The following is a 22,794-nucleotide window of genomic DNA, read 5'->3' on the forward strand; positions in this document are numbered from 1 at the left end:
CTCTTTGGGTTTAGAGCATGCTCAAGTCATTTAGGGTATAAGATAAAACAACTGCCTCCTGGAAGTAAGTAGAAGTGCAGAGATCCACAGAGCTCCCTGAAATAAAGGCAGTTCTCCTAAATGAGGCACAAACATCGAACTGCTCGGGCATCCTTTCTTCTAAGATTTAACTCAAACATCTCCTTCTCCTGACCCCATCTCCCTTGTGGTTAAGGGTACGAGCCTCCCCTCTCCATGTCCCCTGGATGATGCTCTCATAGCACAGGGAACACTTCAATGCCTGTCCAGTGCTGCCTTTGAAGGCAGGATAGCATAGTGGTTGTAAGTTTACACCTGGAATCTGACTGCCTAGATGCCAATCCCAGCCTGAGTTCTCTACTGACTGACCGCAGCATTGGGCAAGCTACTAACCTCCCTGTAGGTCAGTTTCCTTATCCGTAAAGTGGGAGTGATTAACAGCACTTATCTCCTAGGGTGCTTGTGAGGATTAAATGAATTTCTAGATGAAAACCACTTACAGCAGTGCCTGGCACATAGTGAACACTATGTAAATGGGGCTGAGGTGGTATTGCTATAATTGCTATCATCATCGACATCATTTTTTTTCTTCCAAGATTTTCCTTAAATTCCAGTTAGTTAACATATAGTATAGTAGTGTAGTATTGGTTTCAGGAGTAGAATTTAGTGGTTCATCTCTTACATACAACACCCAGTGCTCATCCCAACAAGTGCCCTCCTTAGAGCCCATCACCCATTTGGCCCATCCCCCACCCACCTCCCTCCAGCAACCCTCAGTTTGCTCCCTGTCGTTAAGAGCCTCTTATGGTTTGCCTCCCTCTCCATTTTTATCTTATTTTATTTTTCCTTCCCTTCCCCTTGTTCATCTGTTTTGTTTCTTAAATTCCACATAGAAGGCCATGTCATGTTTATATGTCTTCTCTCTCCAGAAGCCCTGCAAGGACAGGACCTGGTCTCATGTATCATAGCCAGCAACCCAGCACAGTGCCTGTCCTCTGGGAAGCGTTCCATACATGTTTACTAAGTGGTTTCCCAAACAAATTAAGGTTTTCTTTTGTCTCGACTTTGCAGAATCCTATGCAGTTTGAAGAATCGGACTGTGACTCTTCAGATGGAGAGTGTTCTGATGCCACAGTCAGGACCAATAAACACTACAACTCTGCTACTTGGTAATGAAAGAAAACCCATCCTGAAGATATCATGACTATACTGGCATTTCAGATCCTTCCCACCCCCAGACTCTTCCCACTCTCTCCCTGCTTTTTCGTCTGGGAAGAGAGCTGCCTCCTCTTTCTTACCCCTAGAAATGAGCTGCAATAACAGGAACATGAGACTTCGCAAATCTCTTGGAAAAAAATATCCAAATGAAATTAAGTCTCACTGAACATTTCAATCAAGAATGGCAGGGATCTATTTTATTGAATATTCTAGCTACTGTAACATTGATATTTATTTTTGTTTGACATTTTAACACTTTGTACTGTAAAGAGTGAACTATATATAATATAGAGAGAGACACAATAATTTCTTGCAAAAAGAGAGAGAGAGAAAGAGAGAGAGAGAGATAAAGGAAGAAAGAAAAGAAAGAAAGAAGTGGAATTTAGGAGCAACATCGTTGGTAATTTGTGGGGCCAGGAGATATTATTGCTACTTGAACAGGGGACCAGTTCTTTTGGCCATAAGAGACGAAGAAGAGCCAGAGCAAGACATACTGATTATTTTAGAAAACAAAGAAAAGCAATTCCAGGTAACTTGTCAACAGACCACATTAAGTTCAACCAGCTTGCCCACATGGGTGATGGAAATGATCTCGAAGAGACTGATGACCAGATACTTGCACCCAAGGTCCTTGAGGGCATGTGCTTCCTCTAGGAGGAAAAAAGACAACTACACATCTGGAAGCTGATTTCATTTCAAGAACTTGAAGCAGCATTTGGTAGTGAGACTTACAGATAGCATCAAGCCTTGTCTTTGACAAATGCTTCCCTTTTTAATGCTGTCATTGTCATTACCTTGACAAATGTGTTACCTTGACCAACGTGTTGATTTTTCAGACTCAAGTGCCATTTTCTTATAGCCTATTTCCTTTCCACCTGTTGACCACTTCCTTTAGGGAAAAAGGCAGGGGGTGCCAAAAAGAGAAAAAGGAAATTTACAACAGTATTAGAAAAGCAAATGTGGAATTTGTGAAAGTGCATTCTCACAATGTCTCAGTTCAGCTACGTGAAGAAGATCAGATCACCCCTCTGTGGAACCAGGTTACTTGTCTACTAGAGTCATATTGATTCAAACAGAACAGACTTTGAAGGCAGCTAGCATGTGTGTGAGTCTGTCCAAAGTCCAATCCCGAACCACCCCCTTGTTTTTATTCATTAACTCATTCTATCTGGGAAGCTTTAGTGCCTGGCTACCACTATCAGGATAAAGGCAGCATAAGCAACTTGTAAAAGTCAACCCCTCCCACATTACAATAGCATTTTTGTTAAACGCAACTGGTAAAGTGTATTTTACTGCACTTTGGATCAATGCAGTTGGAAATAATTGAATCTGGAAATTTATAGAAAGAACAACTGATGCTGAGCAGCAATTAGAGAGATTTTACATTGTCCAAGACCTGAGGTCCTGGCTTGTCTCTGGGGTCACGGTCTTTGAAAAGCATCCCAAGGAATTTCATCATGCCTCAGCTTCAAGGAAATTTTTATCTAGAATTTTATATAAAAACGGGTGTTGGCCTAGTTTCCATCTCTGTCTCCAAGATAGGTTACTGTCAAACAACCTCTCTAGGCTCAAGACCTGAAGAACATGGCTTGACTCTTCGACACTGCATCACATTGGACATTAGGAAAGACTTACACATTACAGGTATTAAACTATTTCCAACAAAGATGAAAACGTTGCCCTCCGCTGGGGGTCGCCGATTGCATCAGCCAAAAAGGAAAGGTGGAGGGAATTTAGAGCACTTCCTTTGCTTGTCTGATCCCTCCATGTGTTTACACTTTATGTTGAGTCGTTGATTTAAAATTTAGTGTCTATAATTTATAGCTCTTAGGTAAGATGAAGGAAAATGTTTAACTTATACAGAGAGCAGTATTGTTTGCATTAAATTATTCCATTTTGTATAAATTCTGTAGCTGGACTACATGAAAGATCTTAAGTTATGGCATTATTATCATTGTTATTTTGTTTTATAATAATTATCATTCTCATTTTCTGTCGATCAGAAGGTGTGGCTTTACAGTGTAGCACAATGATTGTGTTTATTGCTAACCATGAATAATTATGGGTTTTTATGATTTTTATGAAGGAATGAAAATGGAACTGCCATTTGGGAGCTCCCTGGTATTCATGTTAGTTGTATTCCCTCATTTTCTGTGTGCAACAACAATCATCTGAGGATGCGGGTTCTGCCCTGGAGGCCAGTGGATGCACTGTGGCTTTGACTTGATCCTGAAAGCTCCCGGGTGGGCAGATGACTGAGTGAATGGACAAATACTTCAGAAGCTGTAAACTTTCTCAAGTTTCTTAAGAAATAAAATCATGGGACTACATTAGAGGCAAAAAGAGAATTATTTAGTCCCCTGGGAGGAGCCGACCTAGGGAGTTGCTGCCCGGGGCCCATGGGTTAGGCAGATTCAAGAGCGGGCAGCACAGTTTGTCATCTCCTTCTTTCCAGGTCCCATAGTACCAACTTTTTATTTCTCCTGGCTGGGAGTAGCAGGGAAACATAAAAAGAAACAAGCAAACAAAAAGAATATGTATATCATGACATTGACATAAAATGCCTAGCTATGATGTCATCCCGTAATAAGACTAGAGGCATTCTAGAAGGAGGCCTACTCACTTAGAGGGTGATTGGGCCGGAAAAGTACCTTAAAAGGCCATATTTTCCATCCTTGGACTTCAGACCACACTCAACTGTGAATCTCTCTGGTTCATTTCTTCTGGGAACTGAGAGTTCATCTCTTGAGACTTCAGACCACACTAAACTATGAATCTCTCTGGTTCATTTTTTCTGGGAACAAGTCAATGTCCCCTTTCTCTCCACCATAAAACACACTTTAGCTCGTCCAGTTCTTGCCCACCTATAGTGGCAAAAGGAAACAGGAGGGTCGGCTTCTGTCTTACATCTTTTAGTGATGGTCTTCCTCGAAAACCCACACCTGATACCTCATAACTTTGATGTTTTTTGAATTCCCAAATATGATAATGCCATATACCTATCTGGGTTAACTGTTATAAGCATGTTAGGGTAGTAGACAGTGTTGAATCATGAGTCATTCACTGTATTGTTGAGAGTTGAATAAAGCTCCACATTGAACCCTTTTATTTATTTATTTATTTATTAGTAGAAGTGACGAGAGGCTTCAGAAAAGTCTAGGTTAAAAATAGTCTAGGTTAATGGGGGCGCCTGGGGGCGCAGTCGGTTAAGCGTCCGACTTCAGCCAGATCACGATCTCGCGGTCCGTGAGTTCGAGCCCCGCGTCAGGCTCTGGGCTGATGGCTCAGAGCCTGGAGCCTGTTTCCGATTCTGTGTCTCCCTCTCTCTCTGCCCCTCCCCCATTCATGCTCTGTCTCTCTCTGTCCCAAAAATAAATAAACGTTGAAAAAAAAAATTTTTTTTTTAAATAGTCTAGGTTAAAAAGAGAAATGCCTTCTCTATCCCAGCCTTGCCCTTCACTGCCTGCCTTGAGCTAACCAGGACAATTTTGAATCCGTGTGTGTTTCTTGGAGAACAGCTCCACATCCTCTGAGGAGTGCTGAATCTAAGAGCTCAGGAAATTGAAGAGCTGATCCTTCAGTCCTGAGGACTGTGCCACAATGCTTTAAGGAACCTCACAAGACTGTGATTTCAAGCTTCATTGTTGATGGAAAGCTTAACCCCCTTGGGATCAGTGTCCACATTCATTTAGCGTCTGTTTTTGACTGACTACAAGATAACGAGTTTTAATCTGTGTTGCAGATGAACATTGGTTCTGATTTTCATCTATTTCTAGAGCATGTCCTCTGGTAACAATTCCTATTAAAATTGCTTTGCAGAGGGACTGAGAAGCCAACTTCCTTTGAAATCATAATAGACCTTACTGCCACTGAAGTTTAGACCTGTTTGCAAGATTGGGGGAGCTCCTACTCAAAAAGGATTTGGTACAGCCTACTTGAAGTTCAGATATTTAAAACTTTAGTACCAACAAACCATCCTTCTACAATTAAGGATATTTTAGTAGGACGTACTAAGTACTGGACATATATTTCAGGGCCTCATTGTGCTAAATTTCCCTCTTACTCTAAGTAATAGATACGATGATTTGGGATTTTCCGGGTACCAACCCAATTTTAAATGCCCTCCCCTACTGTGAAGCCCTGACACATCCTTTCCATGTGAATGCATCCTCACTGATCAACTAATTTACTTTTTTATCCCCATGCCTTTTTGTCTCAAGTGTTCCCCCTTTTCGTAAAATGTTCCGACTTCCTGGAACCGAATTCTCTAGAATAGAACATACTTGGAATGCAAGGGATTCCTGCCTTGCTCTGCAGTACAGTTTGCTGTTTTGTTTTTCCACGAAACCAGAAGCCAATATACTACCACATACCACCACCTATCACCTCCACCCTAACACCCAAGACTGATGTTATTTATTGATCGCCATATTCCTTCCCGCCCAGCCCGGACACGGCCTCAGAACCTCTCATAACACAGCACTTGGAGAAACAATGACAGCTTGATTGCAAAAGGGGACATCTATTTCAGCATCCCAACTCGAACCTCACAATTAATTTTCTCAAGGTGGTTTGAGATCTTGAGTTAGCCCTGAAGGGAGAAGGACAGGACCACACCAGTGTTCTCCTTTTGGAGCCCACCCTGTGGCTGTGGAGGTCGGCACCACTGGCAGGAAAAAGGCCACTTGCTTCCACCCACCGCCCTTTTGGACTACAATTCCAATTGAATAATTTCCAGTCACTGATGGATTGAATTCCAAAGTGTCTCTTCATTTACGTCATTTCATTGTGTTAAATAGGCATGTTCCTCCCTCCCCTTCTATAAACAGAAAGCTAAAGTTAGGTCCCAGTTACCTGCTTCTTTCTTAGACTCTGTGAGGCTAATGTATCAAAACAGTGTGATATTCTTCTTAAGACTTTGACTTGTACTGTCAGTATGAATTTAGTGCCTTTCCAGGCAGCAAGATTTTTCTTCTTTGCTGATTTCATAGAATAAATGTCCTACTTACTATACTCGTATCACCAATGTTACCAACCTCACAGACTAGCATGTAAGAATTACATTAGTCTGTTTGCATGTTGCAGCCAGTACTGCAAGCGCCTATTCAAACTGGAATGAAGTAGGTTGCCAAGTGGAAGAGCCTTCTGGAACCTGGAACATTTCTCAGGGACAGGTGGCACAAGAGGGGAGCTCTGAAAGCACTGCTCTGAAAAACAGGGTTACCCCAAAGGAGTTGGACTAAAGCTTTTGTTAACTTGTCACATGACCAGAACATGATGGCAGGATTTCGTAGAGACAAGCCCCTAGGCAGATGGAAGGCCACTGTAAGAAAACTTTCAGCAGACCCCCGACCCCCAGGCTTACTCTCTGGAGCCACTTCACCACACTCGGGAATGCTGCCTCCTGGCCCCAGGCTGTTGCCCAGTGACCTGACAGACGGGGTCCTCCAATGGTCATACACAGAGGGACCCCGCAGCCAGAATGTGCAAGCTCTTAGGAAGATAGCTTTTTTTTTTTTTTCACAATTTTTTTTTTAACCTTATTTATTTTGACAGAGCAGGGGAGGGGCAGAGAAGGAGAGACAGAGGGAGAAAAATCCCAAGCAGGCTCCACACTGTCAGCACAGAGCCCAATATGGGGCTCAAACTCAGGAACTGTGAGATCATGACCTGAGCCGAAGTCCAGAGTCAGATGCTTAACCGAGCCACCAAGGTGCCCCAAGAAGATATCCCTTATTGACCATATCATCTGAGTGGCTTTCCACCTCCAGTGCCCTCTTGTCAGACTCTGGAAGTGGGAAGACCCACTCTGATTCTTTATTGCAATAATTTGAGTTCCTATCAATTTGGAGCAAATTCTTTTTTGGGGTTAAGTCTCAAAATGAGCTTCCTCATCTGTCTCCCTGGACCTCCAGTACCATCAGTCCCCTGCTCCCTGTGGTTTCTGATGCCAGCTCCATTTGTACTGAATAATTGTACACTGATGGGAACAAGAGCGACTATCGAAGCAAACCAATGCATGGAATTAAACAAAAAGCGTGCTTCACTCCTTTCTGGTCCTGTCTTTTCCTAAGGTCCTGTTTGTGTCCCGAAAGCTGCCTTCACAGGTCTCAGCACTTGTCAGAGCTGTAGGGAAAGGAAAACTTCACATGCAGGGTGGCCTGCAGCCAGGAAAGCCGGGTGTGGAGAAGGTTTCTGTGGCTGTGGTTTCAGACACACCTACAGAAGGAGGGGACAACCATCCCTCTCTTTCCTTAATAGTTTCCTCTTCATGGTGGACACGTGCCCTTCTTCTTTCCCATGGCCTTCCTGCTGCCCATCTTGTAGCTACTCTTCATTAGTGACTCCACTATAAAGTAAGTGTAGAGAAGGAAAAGGTGAAAATGAAAATCTGGCTTCTAAGGAATCATACTGGTAAGAAGCCTCCTGAGAGTGATGCTAAAACACCATTTTGGATTGTTTGATTTTCAGCCAATCCTGATTCCCGCTGGCAAGGGGAACTGAACGTGAGCAACATGTACAACACACCCCATAAAGAATGTTTATATCCATTTATTTGGGAAATTGCTTTGCCTGTAAACTCACAACTGGTAAGGCACAGTGTAGCAAAATCATGAGGCGAGAGGGAGTGAGACAAACATAAGGATCTTGATAAAGGGCACACACTTGCAGTCGTGTAGAAAACATACTGGCTTCCCCTTGCCTCCTGCTCCTCCAGAACACAAAGAGCCACAGATTTCACACAGCCTTCTCCTCACCCCCGCTCCTGTAAGCATGCTTCTTCTAAAGCAATATGCCTTTAAAAATGAAGTCCTTGTCATGTTTTTTGGATCATACCCTGTCCAAAAAACACTGCTTAGGAATTCATTCTTCCTCCTGAACAGGAGTATTCTCAAGAATTCATGCAGAACACGTGGCTTGAGGGAAAGCCTTGGCAAGATTCTTGGCCGCACCAAATCAAAACCCAGCAGAGGATGCCCAACAGCAACGGTTCTGGTAAGAAATGGCGAGTTAGTCCTGTACGGTACAGGATCCCAGAGATGGTCAGTGTAGGTGCCAAGGTCCTGCTGTACTTGGAAGCATTAACCCAGGTCTGTGCCAGTTCAGTACTGCAGTTGTAAGCAGCAGCAGCAGCTACAGATCATTAAAAATACAACACAACACAGTAATCCAAAACCAAGTTCTCCCCCTTGGATTAAAAGATAAAATAGAATTACTCCTCAGTTATTCTTGACAAATGACAAAATGAAAAAAATTCAGAGGCTATGCTGGCTGATAGCTGAGTGTACTGAATCCATTCTCCTAGCAGGACAGAGACAGGATTCCCACACAGAAAGGACAGATTAGAAAATGTACCGACAGGTCATTTGGTTCCAGTGAGTCAAGGGGCCCTGCCCCATTCAGACAGGTAAGAATGTCCCCAGAATATACCTATAACATGCAGAATTTGCTGCATTCATATTTAATAGTCTATTTGCAATCAGCTGAATTGTCAGAACACGCAACCAAGAGATTTGACACGTTTGGTAACATCAGTGCATCTGAACACAAAGCATCACAGAAATCACTGTGCATTTGAGTTGTATGTGAAAGTTCTATGCAGTTTGTCAGCTAGTTCCCCTTGGCTTATGGAAGAGGTAGGTCATTGGCCAAAAAAAAAAAAAAAAAAAAAAAAATACAGAAGAAAACACTCTCCATGAGACTAACAGGATAAAAGGTAATGTCAGTGATGTGGGTTCACATCATTTACACCAGTAACATCCACCAGGGATTTAACAGAACACCTGTCACAACAGCCTATCACTTTGCAGAAGAGGCACTCTGGATAAGGACAATCAGCATCCTCTCCTGAAGCAGCGCAGGGCTTGCTGAGAGACAAATACAACAGACCATCCTGAGTTCCTTGTTTTTCAACAAAATACAAATAGGATTTTCTAGAAGGCCATCCGTTTCACGGAGTGCCCTGCTAAACCAGGACTGGTTTGAGAACCTGATACAGTTCACCTTCTAGAACAGAGTGTCCTTTATAAAAACACTGCACACAGATATATAGTGTCCAAAATCACCTGTTGAGGGTAATTAAAAAACAATGACAGGCTGCACAGGACCACACCCATTATACAAATAAACAACAAAGTCCAAAGACATGGCAACCAAAAACCCAGATCACGTGTCCTTTCTACTGTTTAGATGATTAGTGTTGCTTATTTCATTCAAATGCAGGTCCTTTTGACTAAATTTTTTAATGAGGGTTCCAGGAACTAAGGCCACCAGAGCAATGGCCAAAAGCTTGAAGACCGTTTCCCAGGAGAAAAGAGCATCCAGAGAGGTCAGAGTTGACAGGATGGAGCCTGTCTGCACACAGATAAAATTGTATGGGACCAAACCTGGAAGAAAAGGGAAAGAGCCTGTTACTAGGGGCAGCAAAATAAAAAATAATAGCCCTTCACAAATGTCCCCAGGAATTCACAACCCAGACTCCAGATTTTTTTTTTTTTTTTTTTTTTGCCTAACTCCTGACCCGTAAGCACATTACCTCTTTCCCTCCCTCTCTACTCCTTCCCCTCCTTTCCTCACTTCCCATAAACAACTGCCTTGTTTAACAAACAGGCTTGTGATGTTTTACAAAAATACATATACTACAATAAGACAAAAAATGTTTAATAGGGAAAAGAAAAGTCAAGAATAAGTTAATCAGGAGATACAGTTAGTACAAAAAAGTATAAGGTTCACCAATTTGCTAGAAGTGCCCCAAACTGGGTTCTGAGCATCCAACAGCCTAAGTAATGAGAGGTACCAGTATTATGAGATTTATAGCATGCTAAGAGAAAAACACGTTTCTTAGAAACAGTACTACTTTCATGTTCTATACTGTCTCTAAGCGATCATCAAATCCACTGGATCCCAAAAGTCTGACTGGTAGCAGACAGGCTGGTTATAGAACAATCCCAGGGGAAGCTGTTAAAAACACATTCTGGGGCTCCCCACAGAGATTCTGGTTACCTGGGCCTGGAGTAAAACCCAGGAAACTCTAATAGCTTCTCCTGACCTCTACCCCGGAGACTCTGACTGGTGTGGGACCCCCTAACAACCTGTTCCTTCCCTACAGTAGATGCCTCAAGTTCATAGAGCACTCCAGGTCACACAGCTTGTCAGAAGGGGGACTGGAGCCCCGGTCTCCAGGGTCTTGCCAAGCCTTCTGCCACCTAGGTAATTACAGGCTGTTAACTGAGGTACTGAGGCACTTTGTTTGAAAGCCAAAATGACCAGAATGAGCTGTGGTCAATTTTGCTTTAAGATCTTACTTTCTCTCAAGAATTCCCTATTAACAGCAGTTGTTCAACCACAGATTTGTTATGTTCCACCTAGAAGCCCTGAACAGTCTTTCCCTCCATGCTCTAAAGTAGGTTTAAGAGAGGCAATCCTTGCCTAGGCTTAAAGTAGGGTTGGTTTACTTCTAGTGTGGAGAAAACAACAGTCACTGATTTTACAGGATGTTAGCACATTACCACTCTGATAAAGGCGATCCAAGGCACAGACTTTGAGAAACACTGCTCTGGTCCCAGCCCCTCATCTGGCCAAATGGTTCATGGAGGGTAAGTAGCTTATTGAAGGTCATACAATTGTCAAAAGGCAACAAAGAGCTTCACTAGCACCACCTCTTTTTTTCAAGGCAGATCTTAAACAGAGGCCAGAGCCAGGCACATGCCCATGTGGCTGATAACCCAGGGCAGGCCCCCAACATGACATTGCTGAAGACACAGACTTAACCCACCAGCTTCTTACCGATCAGAACAGAGAAGAAGAAATGCACAATCGGGATGTTCAGAATCGGAGCTGAGAGGTTCAAGAACCAGTTTGGTGTCATGGGGAAAAGTCTCAAAAACAGTAAGAAAAAAAACAAGCTGTTTCTGTTCTCTTCCACCTGTAGCCAAAAAAGACAAGGTCATTAAGAAGCAGAAAGAATCTCTAGACATGACAATCTGTTAGTGCCAAGCACTTTTCTAGATACTTCACATATTCTCTTCCTGAATCTTCCAACAACCCTCCAGGGTACAGATTGTTTTCCTCATCTTTTAAATTTTTTTTTTAATGTTTATTTATTGTTGACAGAGAGAGAGAGAGAGAGAGAGAGACAGAGAGAGAGACGGAGCACGAGCAGGGGAGGGGCAGAGAGAGAAGGAGACACAGAATCCGAAGCAGGCTCCAGGCTCTAAGTTGTCAGCACAGAGCCCGACGCGGGTCTCGAACTCACAGACCGCGAGATCATGACCTGAGCCGAAGTCGGACGCTCAACCGACTGAGCCACCCAGGCACCCCATGTTTTCCTCATTTTTTAAATGAAAGTACCTGAAGCTCCAAGAAGTCAGGAACTTGCCTCAAATCACAGAGCTGGTAATGATGAGGCTGGAATTTGATCCCAGGTCTGTGACTCTTGATCACATCAAAAGGAACCCCCGGGAGCTCCAAAGCAGGGTGGAGGAGCACAGTGGGAAACTCCGCAGGGCCCTGAGGTGACACTCCAGGGCCCGGTACTCAGTTGTGGCCCCTCCGCTTACCTTCCTCTGCAGCAGGCATACTTTATCAGGGAAGTAGGAGACCACCAGCTGTTTGCCAAAAATACTAGAGAGCAGATAGCAGCATGTGGCGCCCACTGATGTCAACACACAACACAGCAGAAGCCCCAGCCATGGTCCAAACAAAGCACCAGCTAAAATGTTCTGCAAAAACAAAACAAAACCCTCAGCCATTAGAACATCTAGTGGCTACCAGCCACCTTGTACTGGAGCCCAAGAGTTATAGGTTCCCTCCTCTTTTAGTGATTTTCCCAACCAAAACCCAATTCCCATTTTATTTTATTATTTATTTTTTTAAATGTTTATGTATTTTTGAGAGAGAGAGGAAGACACAGTGTGAGTGGAGGAGAGGCAGAAAGGGAGGAAGACACAGAATCTGAAGTAGGATCCAGGCTCTGAGCTGTCAGCACAGAGCCCGACCCGGGGCTCGAACTCATGGACCGCGAGATCATGACCTGAGCCGAAGTTGGACGTTTAACCGACGGAGCCACCCAGGCACCCCCCTCAACTCCCATTTTAAAGGTGTGAACAAAGAGTGACGGAAGAGCTGGAAACTCCAACCTTGGCCTTGGTCTCTTCACCTTTCAAACAGGGAAGATTAACACTTCAGAAGGCAGGTGATAATTAAATGGGATAACAGTGTATACAGCCCCCAGCCTGCTGCCTGGGTTGTAGTAGGTCCTGCAAACACTGGTGCTCCAAGAAGGGAGAAATGGAACTCACACGTTATTTTAACTATCTTAAATGAACACAAACCATGAATTCTCTCCTTCAATAAGACCACATAAGCTACATAAAACGTCTTCTTTCTTTGCTTCTTGCTGGAATTACATCTATGTGGTACACAACACTGGGGGTTCCACGTTGATGAGAGCTCTAGCTGACACTCACAAAAGTCTTAGATTAACAAAAATGGAAAGTGAACCGGTATGCCCTAAATACACTTTGGCCAGTAGACATCACCCTGTCAACATGGGATCCAAGACAGAAAGTAAAAGGGGAAGTTAGAAGTGAGAAGGTGGGGGGTCTGATGAGCACCTATTATATGTTAAGTGCCTGACTGTATGTCTTATTTAATCCTCATGATGACCCTGTGTCATCTGCCATCCTTACACCATTCTACGGGGATGAGAGACTAAGTATCAGGCCCAAGCTCACACTAGGCAGAGACAGGATTCACCCTCCGGTAGCATCTGACTCTTTGCCCTGAAGAAGGATCAGCTCAAGAGGGAGGGCAGGTACAGGGGCAACCCCAAGAAGCCAGCCCCTGACTTCCAGGACCACACACCTCCCCTGTCTCTCTCGGCATGGACATGTTTGCTTTTCTTCCAGTTTCCAACAAAGAGATTGCTTAAGTGCATCCAGCTGAGCCTGGGGTGAAGAACAGATGCCAGGGCAGGAGAAAGAAGCATGACAGAAGGAAGCTTTCAGGGATTTCCTGCTCAGTCTCTTAGTCATTCAACAAATGCTGAAGGCCATTGCATGCCAGGCACCATCACTGAGCCAGCTGCTCTATGCCCACGTTCCATTCAGTTCTGCCACGCAACAGTCCTAGGGGGTTGTGTGAGTATCCCCGTTCTCCAGATGAGGAAATGGGGTTGCAGAAGTTAAAGGGCTGGCTCATGGTTATACAGCTGGGATTCAAACCCACCCCAAGCCCTAAAATATACACATATTTACACGCAGGAGCTTAAAACGCCACAGGGAGCACAGCAAGGTTCTTCTGTAGAATCTGAGGTGGGGGTGGATGAGAAGCAGCCCGTGACTAGAGCACATGTCTAGGCCCAGCACTGCAGTTCTGAGTGCTGGGGGCCGCCTGGGAATTCCAAATAACTTTTCCTCCCCACACCAGGGAAGCTTCCAGCCTCACCAGTCTAGCATCATCATGAACAACTTGCATTTGTTCATCGAACATTTGTGAAGGCACTTCCCCGTACCAGGCAAAGAAATACAAAGCTGAGAGTAAGGAACGGGCCTGGTTCGCCAAGAGCTCAAAGACTGGTGGAAAAAACGGATTTTAAAAAAATAAATAACAGAAAACAGTGCCAAAATCAGAACGTTATGGAAGCTATGAGGAGGAACAGCTGAGCCAGCTCAGATTGTGTGTGTGTCCAGGACAGCACACAGCCATCAATGCCTTAGAAACAAAAACAGCACATTTGAGAGAAGAGGCAAACTCTGGAGCTGGGCAGACATGGGTTCAGACCCCAGCCCTGCCCCTCCTCACTGTCAACTTGGACAGTTCCTTCTCACTGCCTGTTTCCTTATTTGTAAAGTGTGATAATTAGGCCCACGTTATAAGGCTGTTAGGAGAATTAACTAAGGTCAGTGAGGCAACTGTGAAAGTGTCTGACACTTGGGAAGCTGTCATCAAATCATTGCCACAGTAGTCTAGCTCTGGACCATATGATTTGCAGCCTGAGGCGGACTCTACAAAGACAGAAGGTGGCAGAGCACCTGGGTGGCTCAGTCAGCTAAGCATCTGACTTCAGCTCAGGTCATGATCTTATGGTTTTTTTTTTTTTTTTAATTTTTTTTTTTTTTTAACGTTTATTTATTTTTTTGGGACAGAGAGAGACAGAGCATGAACAGGGGAGGGGCAGAGAGAGAAGGAGACACAGAATCAGAAACAGGCTCCAGGCTCTGAGCCATCAGCCCAGAGCCCGACACGGGGCTCGAACTCACGGACCGCGAGATCGTGACCTGGCTGAAGTCAGACGCTTAACCGACTGTGCCACCCAGGCGCCCCCGGTTTTTAAGTTCAAGCCCTACATAAGGTTCATTGCTGTCAGCACAGAGCCCGCTTCGGATCATCTGGCCCCCTCTCTCTGCCCCTCCCCACCTTGTGCTCTCAAAAATAAATATTGGGAAAAAGGGGGGGCACTGGGTGGCTCAGTCGGATAAGCATCCGACTCCAGCTCAGGTCACGATCTCTCGGTTCGTGGGGTCAAGCCCACGTTGGGCTCTGTGCTGACAGCTCAGAGCCTGGAGCATGCTTCTGATTTTGTGTTTCCTTCTTTCTGCCCCTCCCCTGCTTGTGCACAGGCTCTCTCTCTCTCTCTCCAAAATATAAATAAATAAATAAATAAATAAATAAATAAATAAATAAATAAATAAATAAAAGACAGAAGGTAGCTTTCTAGCACACACAGAAGGAGGGCAAGGCACTGACCAGGAAGCTGGAGCCAGGGATGGCAAAGCCCTGTTTGTAGAGGTAGGCACTGCAGAACAGCAGGAACACGTAGGCCTGGTGCTCCTTCCGGTACTCTCGAAGGACCTCAGAAAGTTCCCGCAGCTCGGCCAAGTCTGAGGGGAACCACAGTGACCTGGGGATTTGGAAAAGCAGATGGAAATATGAGACCAGATCAGCCTAGCACCTACAAAGTCCTTTGTGTCCTCTTTCCAATGACACAGACATAAGAGCCCTGCTTTTGGAAGCAAGAGACCTGGGTTAACATCTCAACTCTGCTACTGTCCAGTAGTGTGATCTCAGGCTAGTCCCTGGGCCTCAGTTTCCTTATAGAAAAAAATGAGTGTTAAGTTCCCTTTTAGTTCTCAGGTTTTATGATCTACTCTTAAGAGACAAATGGATTAATTTTCAGGCAAGAAATAAATGTCCTAAACTGCCTTCCCTTCCTGGAACACCCCCTCCCCGACAAACTTCAGGCCAAGGACAATTAAAACTTCACATCGCTCCTGAGTTACTAGTAAAAGACTGTTTTATCAGTCACTAACAAGCCAATTAAAGATTCTCTTGGAAAGTATATCTGTCCCACACCACAAACATAACCTTCTTGATAATATGTCAAGCTTGAACTAATCCTTTCAAAGAGGCTGCTTGTTCACCCCGCTCTTTATCTGGCCCTTAGTGCATTCTGAACCCTGTACAAGGGTTACAGTGTAAGGGCTACCTTGCCTCTGACATAAGAATAACCCTTGAATCTATCAATGATCAATTACGAGCACACCCTCCTAGTTCTCATCAGAATGTTTCTCTTAGTGTGTCTGACACCCACAGCAGAGCCTTCCCAACCTCCCAACTAGGGTAACCGAAAAGTTACCCTCATATTCAAATATCAGTAACATTCTTGTGAACGCCATGCTGTGGCAGACACATTTCCATAAACTTTATGAACAGTATGCAACACTGACGGCAAACCAGCCCGGTAAGAATTGCACCGCCTCCAGCCCCACCCAGATGGTCATGAGAAGGTGGAAAGTAGAGATATTCAGGAAGAGGGGCGGCTCCGATAATTAATTCGTGAATGTTTAAAGAGGTCCTTGCAACACTTCTGCAGACCGAATGCCAAATGCCGTAGAGTCCCAAGGGCAGGGCTGACGGAAGTGAGATGGGGTGGGAAGAACGATGGAGGGAGGCCGAAAGCTGTTAGAGATGAGGCTGCGGGGCCACACAAGGGCGAGAGTCGGCTGAAAATGCGGGTCAGGGCTGGGCCGGGAAGGCGATCGGCACCCAGCTCCCGTGGCGATGCCACGGCGCAGACAGAGGTGCGCGAACCGGTGCCGCCGGCATAAGGCGCCGCGTTTCCCTGGGCAAATCACCGCCCTGCGTGCAAAGCCACGGATAGCGCGCCCAAACTGCACTCCGCGCAACCAGTACAGCGCAGGTTCAGTCCGGGCGGACCACAACTCCCATCCACCCCGCCCGCCCGAGACCGGACAGACGCGGCCAGGACACCGACCCTGATCTCCAGTCCCAGACCTGAACCCCGGCCCCCGACGCCTCCGATCCTGGAACCCAATCTCCGATTCGAAGACCCCATCCTCGTATCTGTCTCCCTTCCTCGGACCCGAACCGCGGTCCTCGCCACCCGAGCCACGCACCTGCCTCCAGTCTCCTCGTCCGGGCCCAGCGTCCGCCCGCGGGGCAGTCGCGTCGACAGCAAGTACAGGGCGAAGGTGCAGCAGACGAAGACCAGCAGGAAGCCAAGCAGGGGGCGCATCTCGGCGCCGGCGACCGGACCCGCCGGGCCACAGAGGAGCCTGCAGGCAGCGCCGGGCGAGGCTGCGCGTTGGCCTACGCCTCCGGAGCGTATTCACTGACGGACCGGGGCGGGGTCCGCACCAAGCCCCGCCCCCGAATCCAGGCCCCGCCCCCGGCCTGCGCTGCGCAAGTTGTGCCTGCCCGTCGAGATTCCAGATGAACCCTGTCTTCCGGCAGCTCAACGGGTGCGTCTGACCTCCCGTCCGCTCATCTTTTTACACGTTTACCTTTGATTCTTTCTTTGCTTATTTGCAGGCTCTTTGCCAGGCGCTGGGAGATCAGGAGTGATTCACGCGCCCTGCCCACAGCGGTCTTGCAGTCTAGTGCTCAAGATACTCTTGTCCACAACCAGCTGTGATACAAAGCAAATACAGCCAGTGCTCCAATCAAGTGCGGTGGGAGGGTCATAGTCACCACAAAATGATGAAAATTACTTCTTATTCAGCGCCTACTATATGTCCATTATCCCACAAGGTTGGTATTTTTGTCTTTATTTTTAAAAAATTTTTTTAAGAGAGAGAGAGAGAAAGCAAGCAGGGGAGGGGCAGAGAGAGAGAGAGAAAGAGAGAAAGAGAGACAGGGAGAGAGAATCCCAAGCAGGCTCTGCGCTGTCAGCACAGAGCCAGATACAGGGCTCGAACCCATTACTGTGAGATCATGACCTGAGCCGAAACCAAGCAGTGGACACGTAACTGACTGAGCCACCCAGGCGCCCTGTCTTTATTTAACTGAAAAATCTGAGCCTCAGATTAAGTGACATCCCCCCAGAAGAGAGCCCTGATTAGTGTTGTCTAGGACCACCTGAGCTAGGGCATCTCAAGATATTTGCTGGTCTCTGATAGCTCTGGAGGCAGAGTCAGCTTATTTTGTTAACGTTTCTGGTAAGATTTCTCATCATAATTTCTAGGTCTGCTGTGCCTGGTTCAAGCCATGAACCTATGATTCTAAATTATCAGCTAAACTGATCTCTGGAATATTCCTCAGGAAGATGGCAGCCTTGGCTATGACCACAGCTCTTGTTTTTATATTTAGAAGGGTCCTTATGTGGATAACTTTCTGTTATTGATAAGGCTCTTGACATTGTTAAGTGAGGTTTAAGGGTAGCAGCTGTAATCATTTTAAGAACAGTAAAAAGGGGTCTTAGGTATCCTAGAAAACATGTATCTCTGAGGCCTTCAACTATTAAGACATTCATAAGCCCAAAGCTGGTAATCCTATTCACAAATGAAAATGTATTCCTCTGGTGATCAGAGGACTCCAGATGTTAAAAGAGAGAGAGAGTTTGTGTGTCAGGATTAGAATCCAAGTCAACCTGGGTCCAAAACTAGTGGTCCTACACTGTGTGGATTCATGGAGGATGCATGGTTTGAGTGTACCTTAAAGATGAGCAGGACTTCTACAACAGAGAAAGGAGGGAGAAGGTGAGCCGGGGGCCCAAGTAAGGCACCAGAGTCCAGTTTTGTGAAGCCTAAACTGTACGAGAAATGAGCGAGAAGTTGGAGACAAACTGGAAAACACTGGGAAGCGGGCTCAGGAGGTGGATTTCTCAATATGGTACATGGTGAGACACCAATGGGAATGATTTAGTTCCCGTTTTTGGATATTTGCTCCGGCAGATGATTAAAATACATTCTGAATTGGTAGTTGCAACTGTCCTGGTTTAAAAAAAGGATGCAGGCTGAGCCAGGACCACAGCAGTGGGAATGAAGGGAAGAGGATGGACACACGAGGAGGAGCTGAGTTGGTAGGACATATGACTGATTACATGGAGAAGAGGCAGAGAGGACCCCAAAATGCCACGAGCCTAGACAACAGAGAGTAAGCACCCTCACCATATCATTCAAAGCACCTCTTCGGCCAAATAGGGAGTGCCTGTCAGAATTCGAAGTGTACCAGGTCCTAGCAATTCCACGTCCAGGAATTTAACCTACAGATACGCCCGCAGACAAAGGTGTGGGTTCAAGGGTATTCTCCCAGCTTTGTTTTGTTATTAAGAGGTTGGGGACTGGTGACGTTAACTGTGAAATAGTCACAAAAGGAACACTAAGTAGCTTCCTAAAAGAGGGAGCCAAGTCTGTATATCCTGATATAGTGTAGTCACCATAGACATATCAGGGATGAACATCGAACAGACAAGTCGCATTGATAGGATATATCTGTACTACGACACATCTGTAAAAAGGGTAAAAAGGGGGGTATGCTTTACTGAAATGCTTTACTGAGGTATTTATGAAATGATTCAATGTCTGGGATTTGCATCAAAACAATGGGATGGGAGTTTAGTGGGTAGGGATGTAAATGAAACAAGATTGGCCATTGAATTGATAATTGTTCGAACTGGATCATGAGCACATGCAGGTAGATTTTTATGCCGTTTATTCTATTTCTGTATATGTTGGAAATTTTCCACTTTAAAAATGGGGGGAAATTATCAATTTCATTCTCATTTTCTTCCCTCAAGCCCTCCATTCCAGCTGAGCTTATGCACCATGTTAGTTCATGTCTCTAAAGACACTCTTCCCTCTGTCTGGCAATCTCTGTCAGAAAAATTGCTACTCTTTCATGACCACCCAGGACAATTGTCACCCCCTCTGAAAAGCCTTATCCAGCTCCTACAGTCAGATTGTTCCTTCTCTGTGTGGGAGGTTCCCTGTGAGTGTCTGTATTACTATTATTGCAAATACTATGTCATTATTCATCTCCCCAGTAGACAGTAAACATTTCTTTTTAAAAAATTTTTTTTAATGTTTATTTATTATTGAGAGACAGAGAGAGACAGAGCATGAGAGGGGCAGAGAGAGGGGAGACACAGAATCTGAAGCAGGCTCCAGGCTCTGAGCTGTCTGCACAGAGCCCGACATGCAGGGCTCGAACTCACAAACCGCGAGATCATGACCTGAGCCGAAGTCGTACACTTAACCAACTGAGCCACCCAGGTGCCCCTACAGTAAACATTTCTATAAATAAATGTCTCATCTGTCTTTTGTCCCAACTCTTAGCCCTGTGTTTGGCTTAAAATTGGCATTTAACAAATGTTTGTTAAATTAGTGGGTCAGGTCTAGTGAAGAAATGATTAGTTGTTTGGATTGGTACTTACGGATTTTGAGAAGTCGAAGGAATATAGGAGAGAAAGTAAATGAAAAATTAACATTATTGAGCCTATGCCAGGAGTGTACTGGGACAAGGAACAGTAGTGAACAAGAAGGCAAGGCTTCTACTGTCAAGGACTTGACTTTCCCTTTGGTCGGGGGACAGCAAGAGGCTGCAGTGAGAGTTATAATTATAGAGTATAATAGGTGCTATGGGGGAAATGGACGTGACTTATTCAGCTTATTCAATTCCAGAGAAGCAAGTATCATTAATCCACTGATGATGAGTGGATGAGCAGGTGTTCAGAGGAAGGCACTCTTGTGAATGCTGCTGAGGGCCACAGTTGTGAGTGCTGAACAGGACTCAAGCCCCTGTCTGCCCCTCCTGAGCCCGTGCTCTTTCCTCTGCCCTGTTGCCTCTCAACAAGCAGGTGAAAATCCAGAGCTCTAACTGCATTCAGATCTGGGGGTGATCTGTCTAGAGAGTTGAAACGGGAGATGAGAAGATCTCCTAGGGAGACACCGAGACTTTGGAAAGTAACGGCAGCTGATAGTTATTGAGAACTTAGTACACTCCAGACTCCACGGTAAGCATTTTACATGCATGCATGAATGTATTTATGCCACGTAACACCCCTTGTGAAGCAGGGACTCTTAATAGTCCCACTTTACAGTCCAGGAAAGGGGACCTTAGGAAGAGTAAGTCAACAGAAGTCACACACCAGAACCTAACCTCTTACCTTATGCTACCTTCTTGAGAGAGAGGACTGAGATCAGAAGCCTGGTAAGGAAATCATGGAACCAGAGAACAAGATGGCTTATTTAGGGATGTTGATGAGGGGGGACAAGTGTCCTGAGAGTCCAAGAAACCCTGTTAGAAAAGGAACCAGTGTACAGAGTCCAAGTCCATGGAAAAACCCAGCAAAGAGACATGAAGGTTGTGGGATTCCACTGACCCGCGTTGGTAAGAGACCTTTAACAGAGCTCTTTTGGGAGATGGAAACCTAACTTCCTCAGGCTCACTACCCAAGCCTCTGCTTGCTGCCTGACCTGCCCCACTCTCCCGGATTCCTGTTCTGATGTCTCCTGCTCAACCTGTCTGCTTAGGGAAGAAGGCTTGGACTGCGCTTCTCACTTCCAACCCACCTCCACGCTGATCTGTCTTCCTGACCCAGCACCTGCAGAGCTAACTCTAACCCACTGGCGCACCACCTGCAAGCTACACCAGCCTCCGTTGAGACCATTCATTTACAGCACATGTCCAGGCAGCCTGACAAAGGACAACGGTGACCCCCTACCAAGGACACGTGCTGGACAAGCAGGTAGGTGCCAATGGCTCAGGGAAGCGGGAGGGAAGAAAAGGCAAGAGGTTCCAGTGAGAGTGAATTAGCCAGGCACTCACCGAGGCTCTTTGTCAATAGTGCTCAACTTCCTTTACTGGCTTAATTGGATCTGCACAGAGCAATTGAAAGGAGTAGCTCGAGGACCACATGATTTAGCTTCCCTATCCCCATTCCAACCATAACTGATTGGAACCGGATGGACACCTTCCCCAAGAGGAGGATCTAAGGGTTGGCTCCTCTCCCTGGACTTCGGAATTGGGCCACCTAGTGATTGAATAGCTGGGGACACAATGGTACTAATGACTGCAGTGGTCCACAGCTGCCCTGTGAGGGAACCGAGCTGAGTCAGAGAGACTCATGGCAGAGCACGGGGTTAATAAAGGTCCGTGAACTCTTGCTAAAGGCTTTCAGCTGCCCCCATCCCTGCTCTTCTTGAAGGCTGATAGTTCAGCTCTCGGGTTTCCACAAGTCCTCTCTAGTAAAATTTGGCTTAGTATGAGTAGATTTCTGTTAGTGTTATCCAAGGTCTCCTTGGCAAAGATAGGGTTTTGCAGGACTGAGAGCATGGAGCAGGGATCCAAGGATGAGAAGTTAGAAGTTTAGGGTTTGGGAAGCACCACAGTTAAGTGTTGATGTCTAAATCTGAGTGGCTGTGACTCCCTCCCTCGAATTGTAAAGATGAATCCATTCCATTTTGTTTGGCAGACATTTATTGGGCACTTGCTTTGTACCTGGCACTGTACTGGGTACTAGGGCAGCAAATAACCCGCAGCTGCTCTTGTGCTCACAGTTTCAGAGTGGGTACAGACACAGAAATATATTACAGTATAACATAATGAAAGCAATGATGATGGACAAAGTCAACGGCAAAGCGGGTGGCAGAAGGGAGTTGTGGAAAGCAAGGGGGACTTTGGACCACAGCTTGGAGTCATCCAGGAATTCTGGAAGGACCTGGAGGGTTTTGGCTGAGGCACTGAAACGGGAAAGTGGGAGAGAGCAAAATCTCTTTGCATTCAGCACAGGTGGGCTTGCTGAAGAATGGTGTCAGGACCATCTGGAAGGTTCTAAGATGAGTGAAGAAAGAGCCAACCTCTCTTTTTTTTTCCCAGGGAGACTGGGAAATGGGGCATGAGTCGCTAGAGAGAATAGAAACAATAATAAAAAATGTGCTGGGAGAGAAGGCTAAGGCAGAGAAGGGTGGGCATCTCAGGAATGAGCAATGGCTGGGAGTAGAGGGAACTGGACACGGTTTAAGGGCTCCAAAGATAATGGCGAGTGTTCATTTAATATTTCCTGGGCACAGTCTACATCGTAGGTGCCACAGTGGGCACATGGCCCCTGCCTTGCAGAGCAGTCAAGTGGAGAAGACAGACATTAATCAAATAATCACACAAATAAATGTAAAAAAAAAACCCAAAAAACTCAGTAGAAGATAACTGGTGAAGATGGAGGGAAGTGGGTAGACTACAATTTAATTGCATCTTGGATTTGGGATTCAGACAGACACTCTGACAAAGAGAGGGGAAAAGAAACAAAGATGACAAGGG

At 45.6% G+C, this 22,794-nt stretch overlaps 2 protein-coding genes across 9 annotated transcripts in view; one reads left to right on the forward strand and one right to left on the reverse strand.

Annotated features, from left to right (window-relative positions):
- The window catches only part of MAP3K13 (mitogen-activated protein kinase kinase kinase 13), a 171,278-nt gene extending 166,206 nt beyond the window's left edge, over nucleotides 1-5,072 (forward strand). For all 8 annotated transcript variants that reach the window (XM_040480993.1, XM_040480995.1, XM_040480992.1 and 5 more), the window contains 2 exons: nucleotides 1,090-4,412; nucleotides 4,653-5,072. In XM_040480993.1, the coding sequence (XP_040336927.1) occupies nucleotides 1,090-1,191 (102 nt within the window). In that variant the 3' untranslated portion in view covers nucleotides 1,192-4,412; nucleotides 4,653-5,072. The remainder of the gene's footprint in view (nucleotides 1-1,089; nucleotides 4,413-4,652) is intronic.
- A 2,700-nt stretch (nucleotides 5,073-7,772) lies between these two features.
- Nucleotides 7,773-16,804, reverse strand: TMEM41A (transmembrane protein 41A). The gene is made up of 5 exons (XM_040481003.1): nucleotides 16,656-16,804; nucleotides 14,986-15,139; nucleotides 11,796-11,957; nucleotides 11,023-11,161; nucleotides 7,773-9,623 (listed from the first exon to the last, which is right to left on the reverse strand). The coding sequence occupies exons 1-5, from the start codon at nucleotides 16,772-16,774 to the stop codon at nucleotides 9,403-9,405; spliced, it is 795 nt and encodes a 264-aa protein (XP_040336937.1). The 5' UTR covers nucleotides 16,775-16,804; the 3' UTR covers nucleotides 7,773-9,402.
- Nucleotides 16,805-22,794: the final 5,990 nt, after the last annotated feature.

This window comes from Herpailurus yagouaroundi, unplaced genomic scaffold, assembly GCF_014898765.1.
Source record: "Herpailurus yagouaroundi ecotype Mexico unplaced genomic scaffold, PumYag 159, whole genome shotgun sequence".
NCBI lineage: Eukaryota > Metazoa > Chordata > Mammalia > Carnivora > Felidae > Herpailurus > Herpailurus yagouaroundi.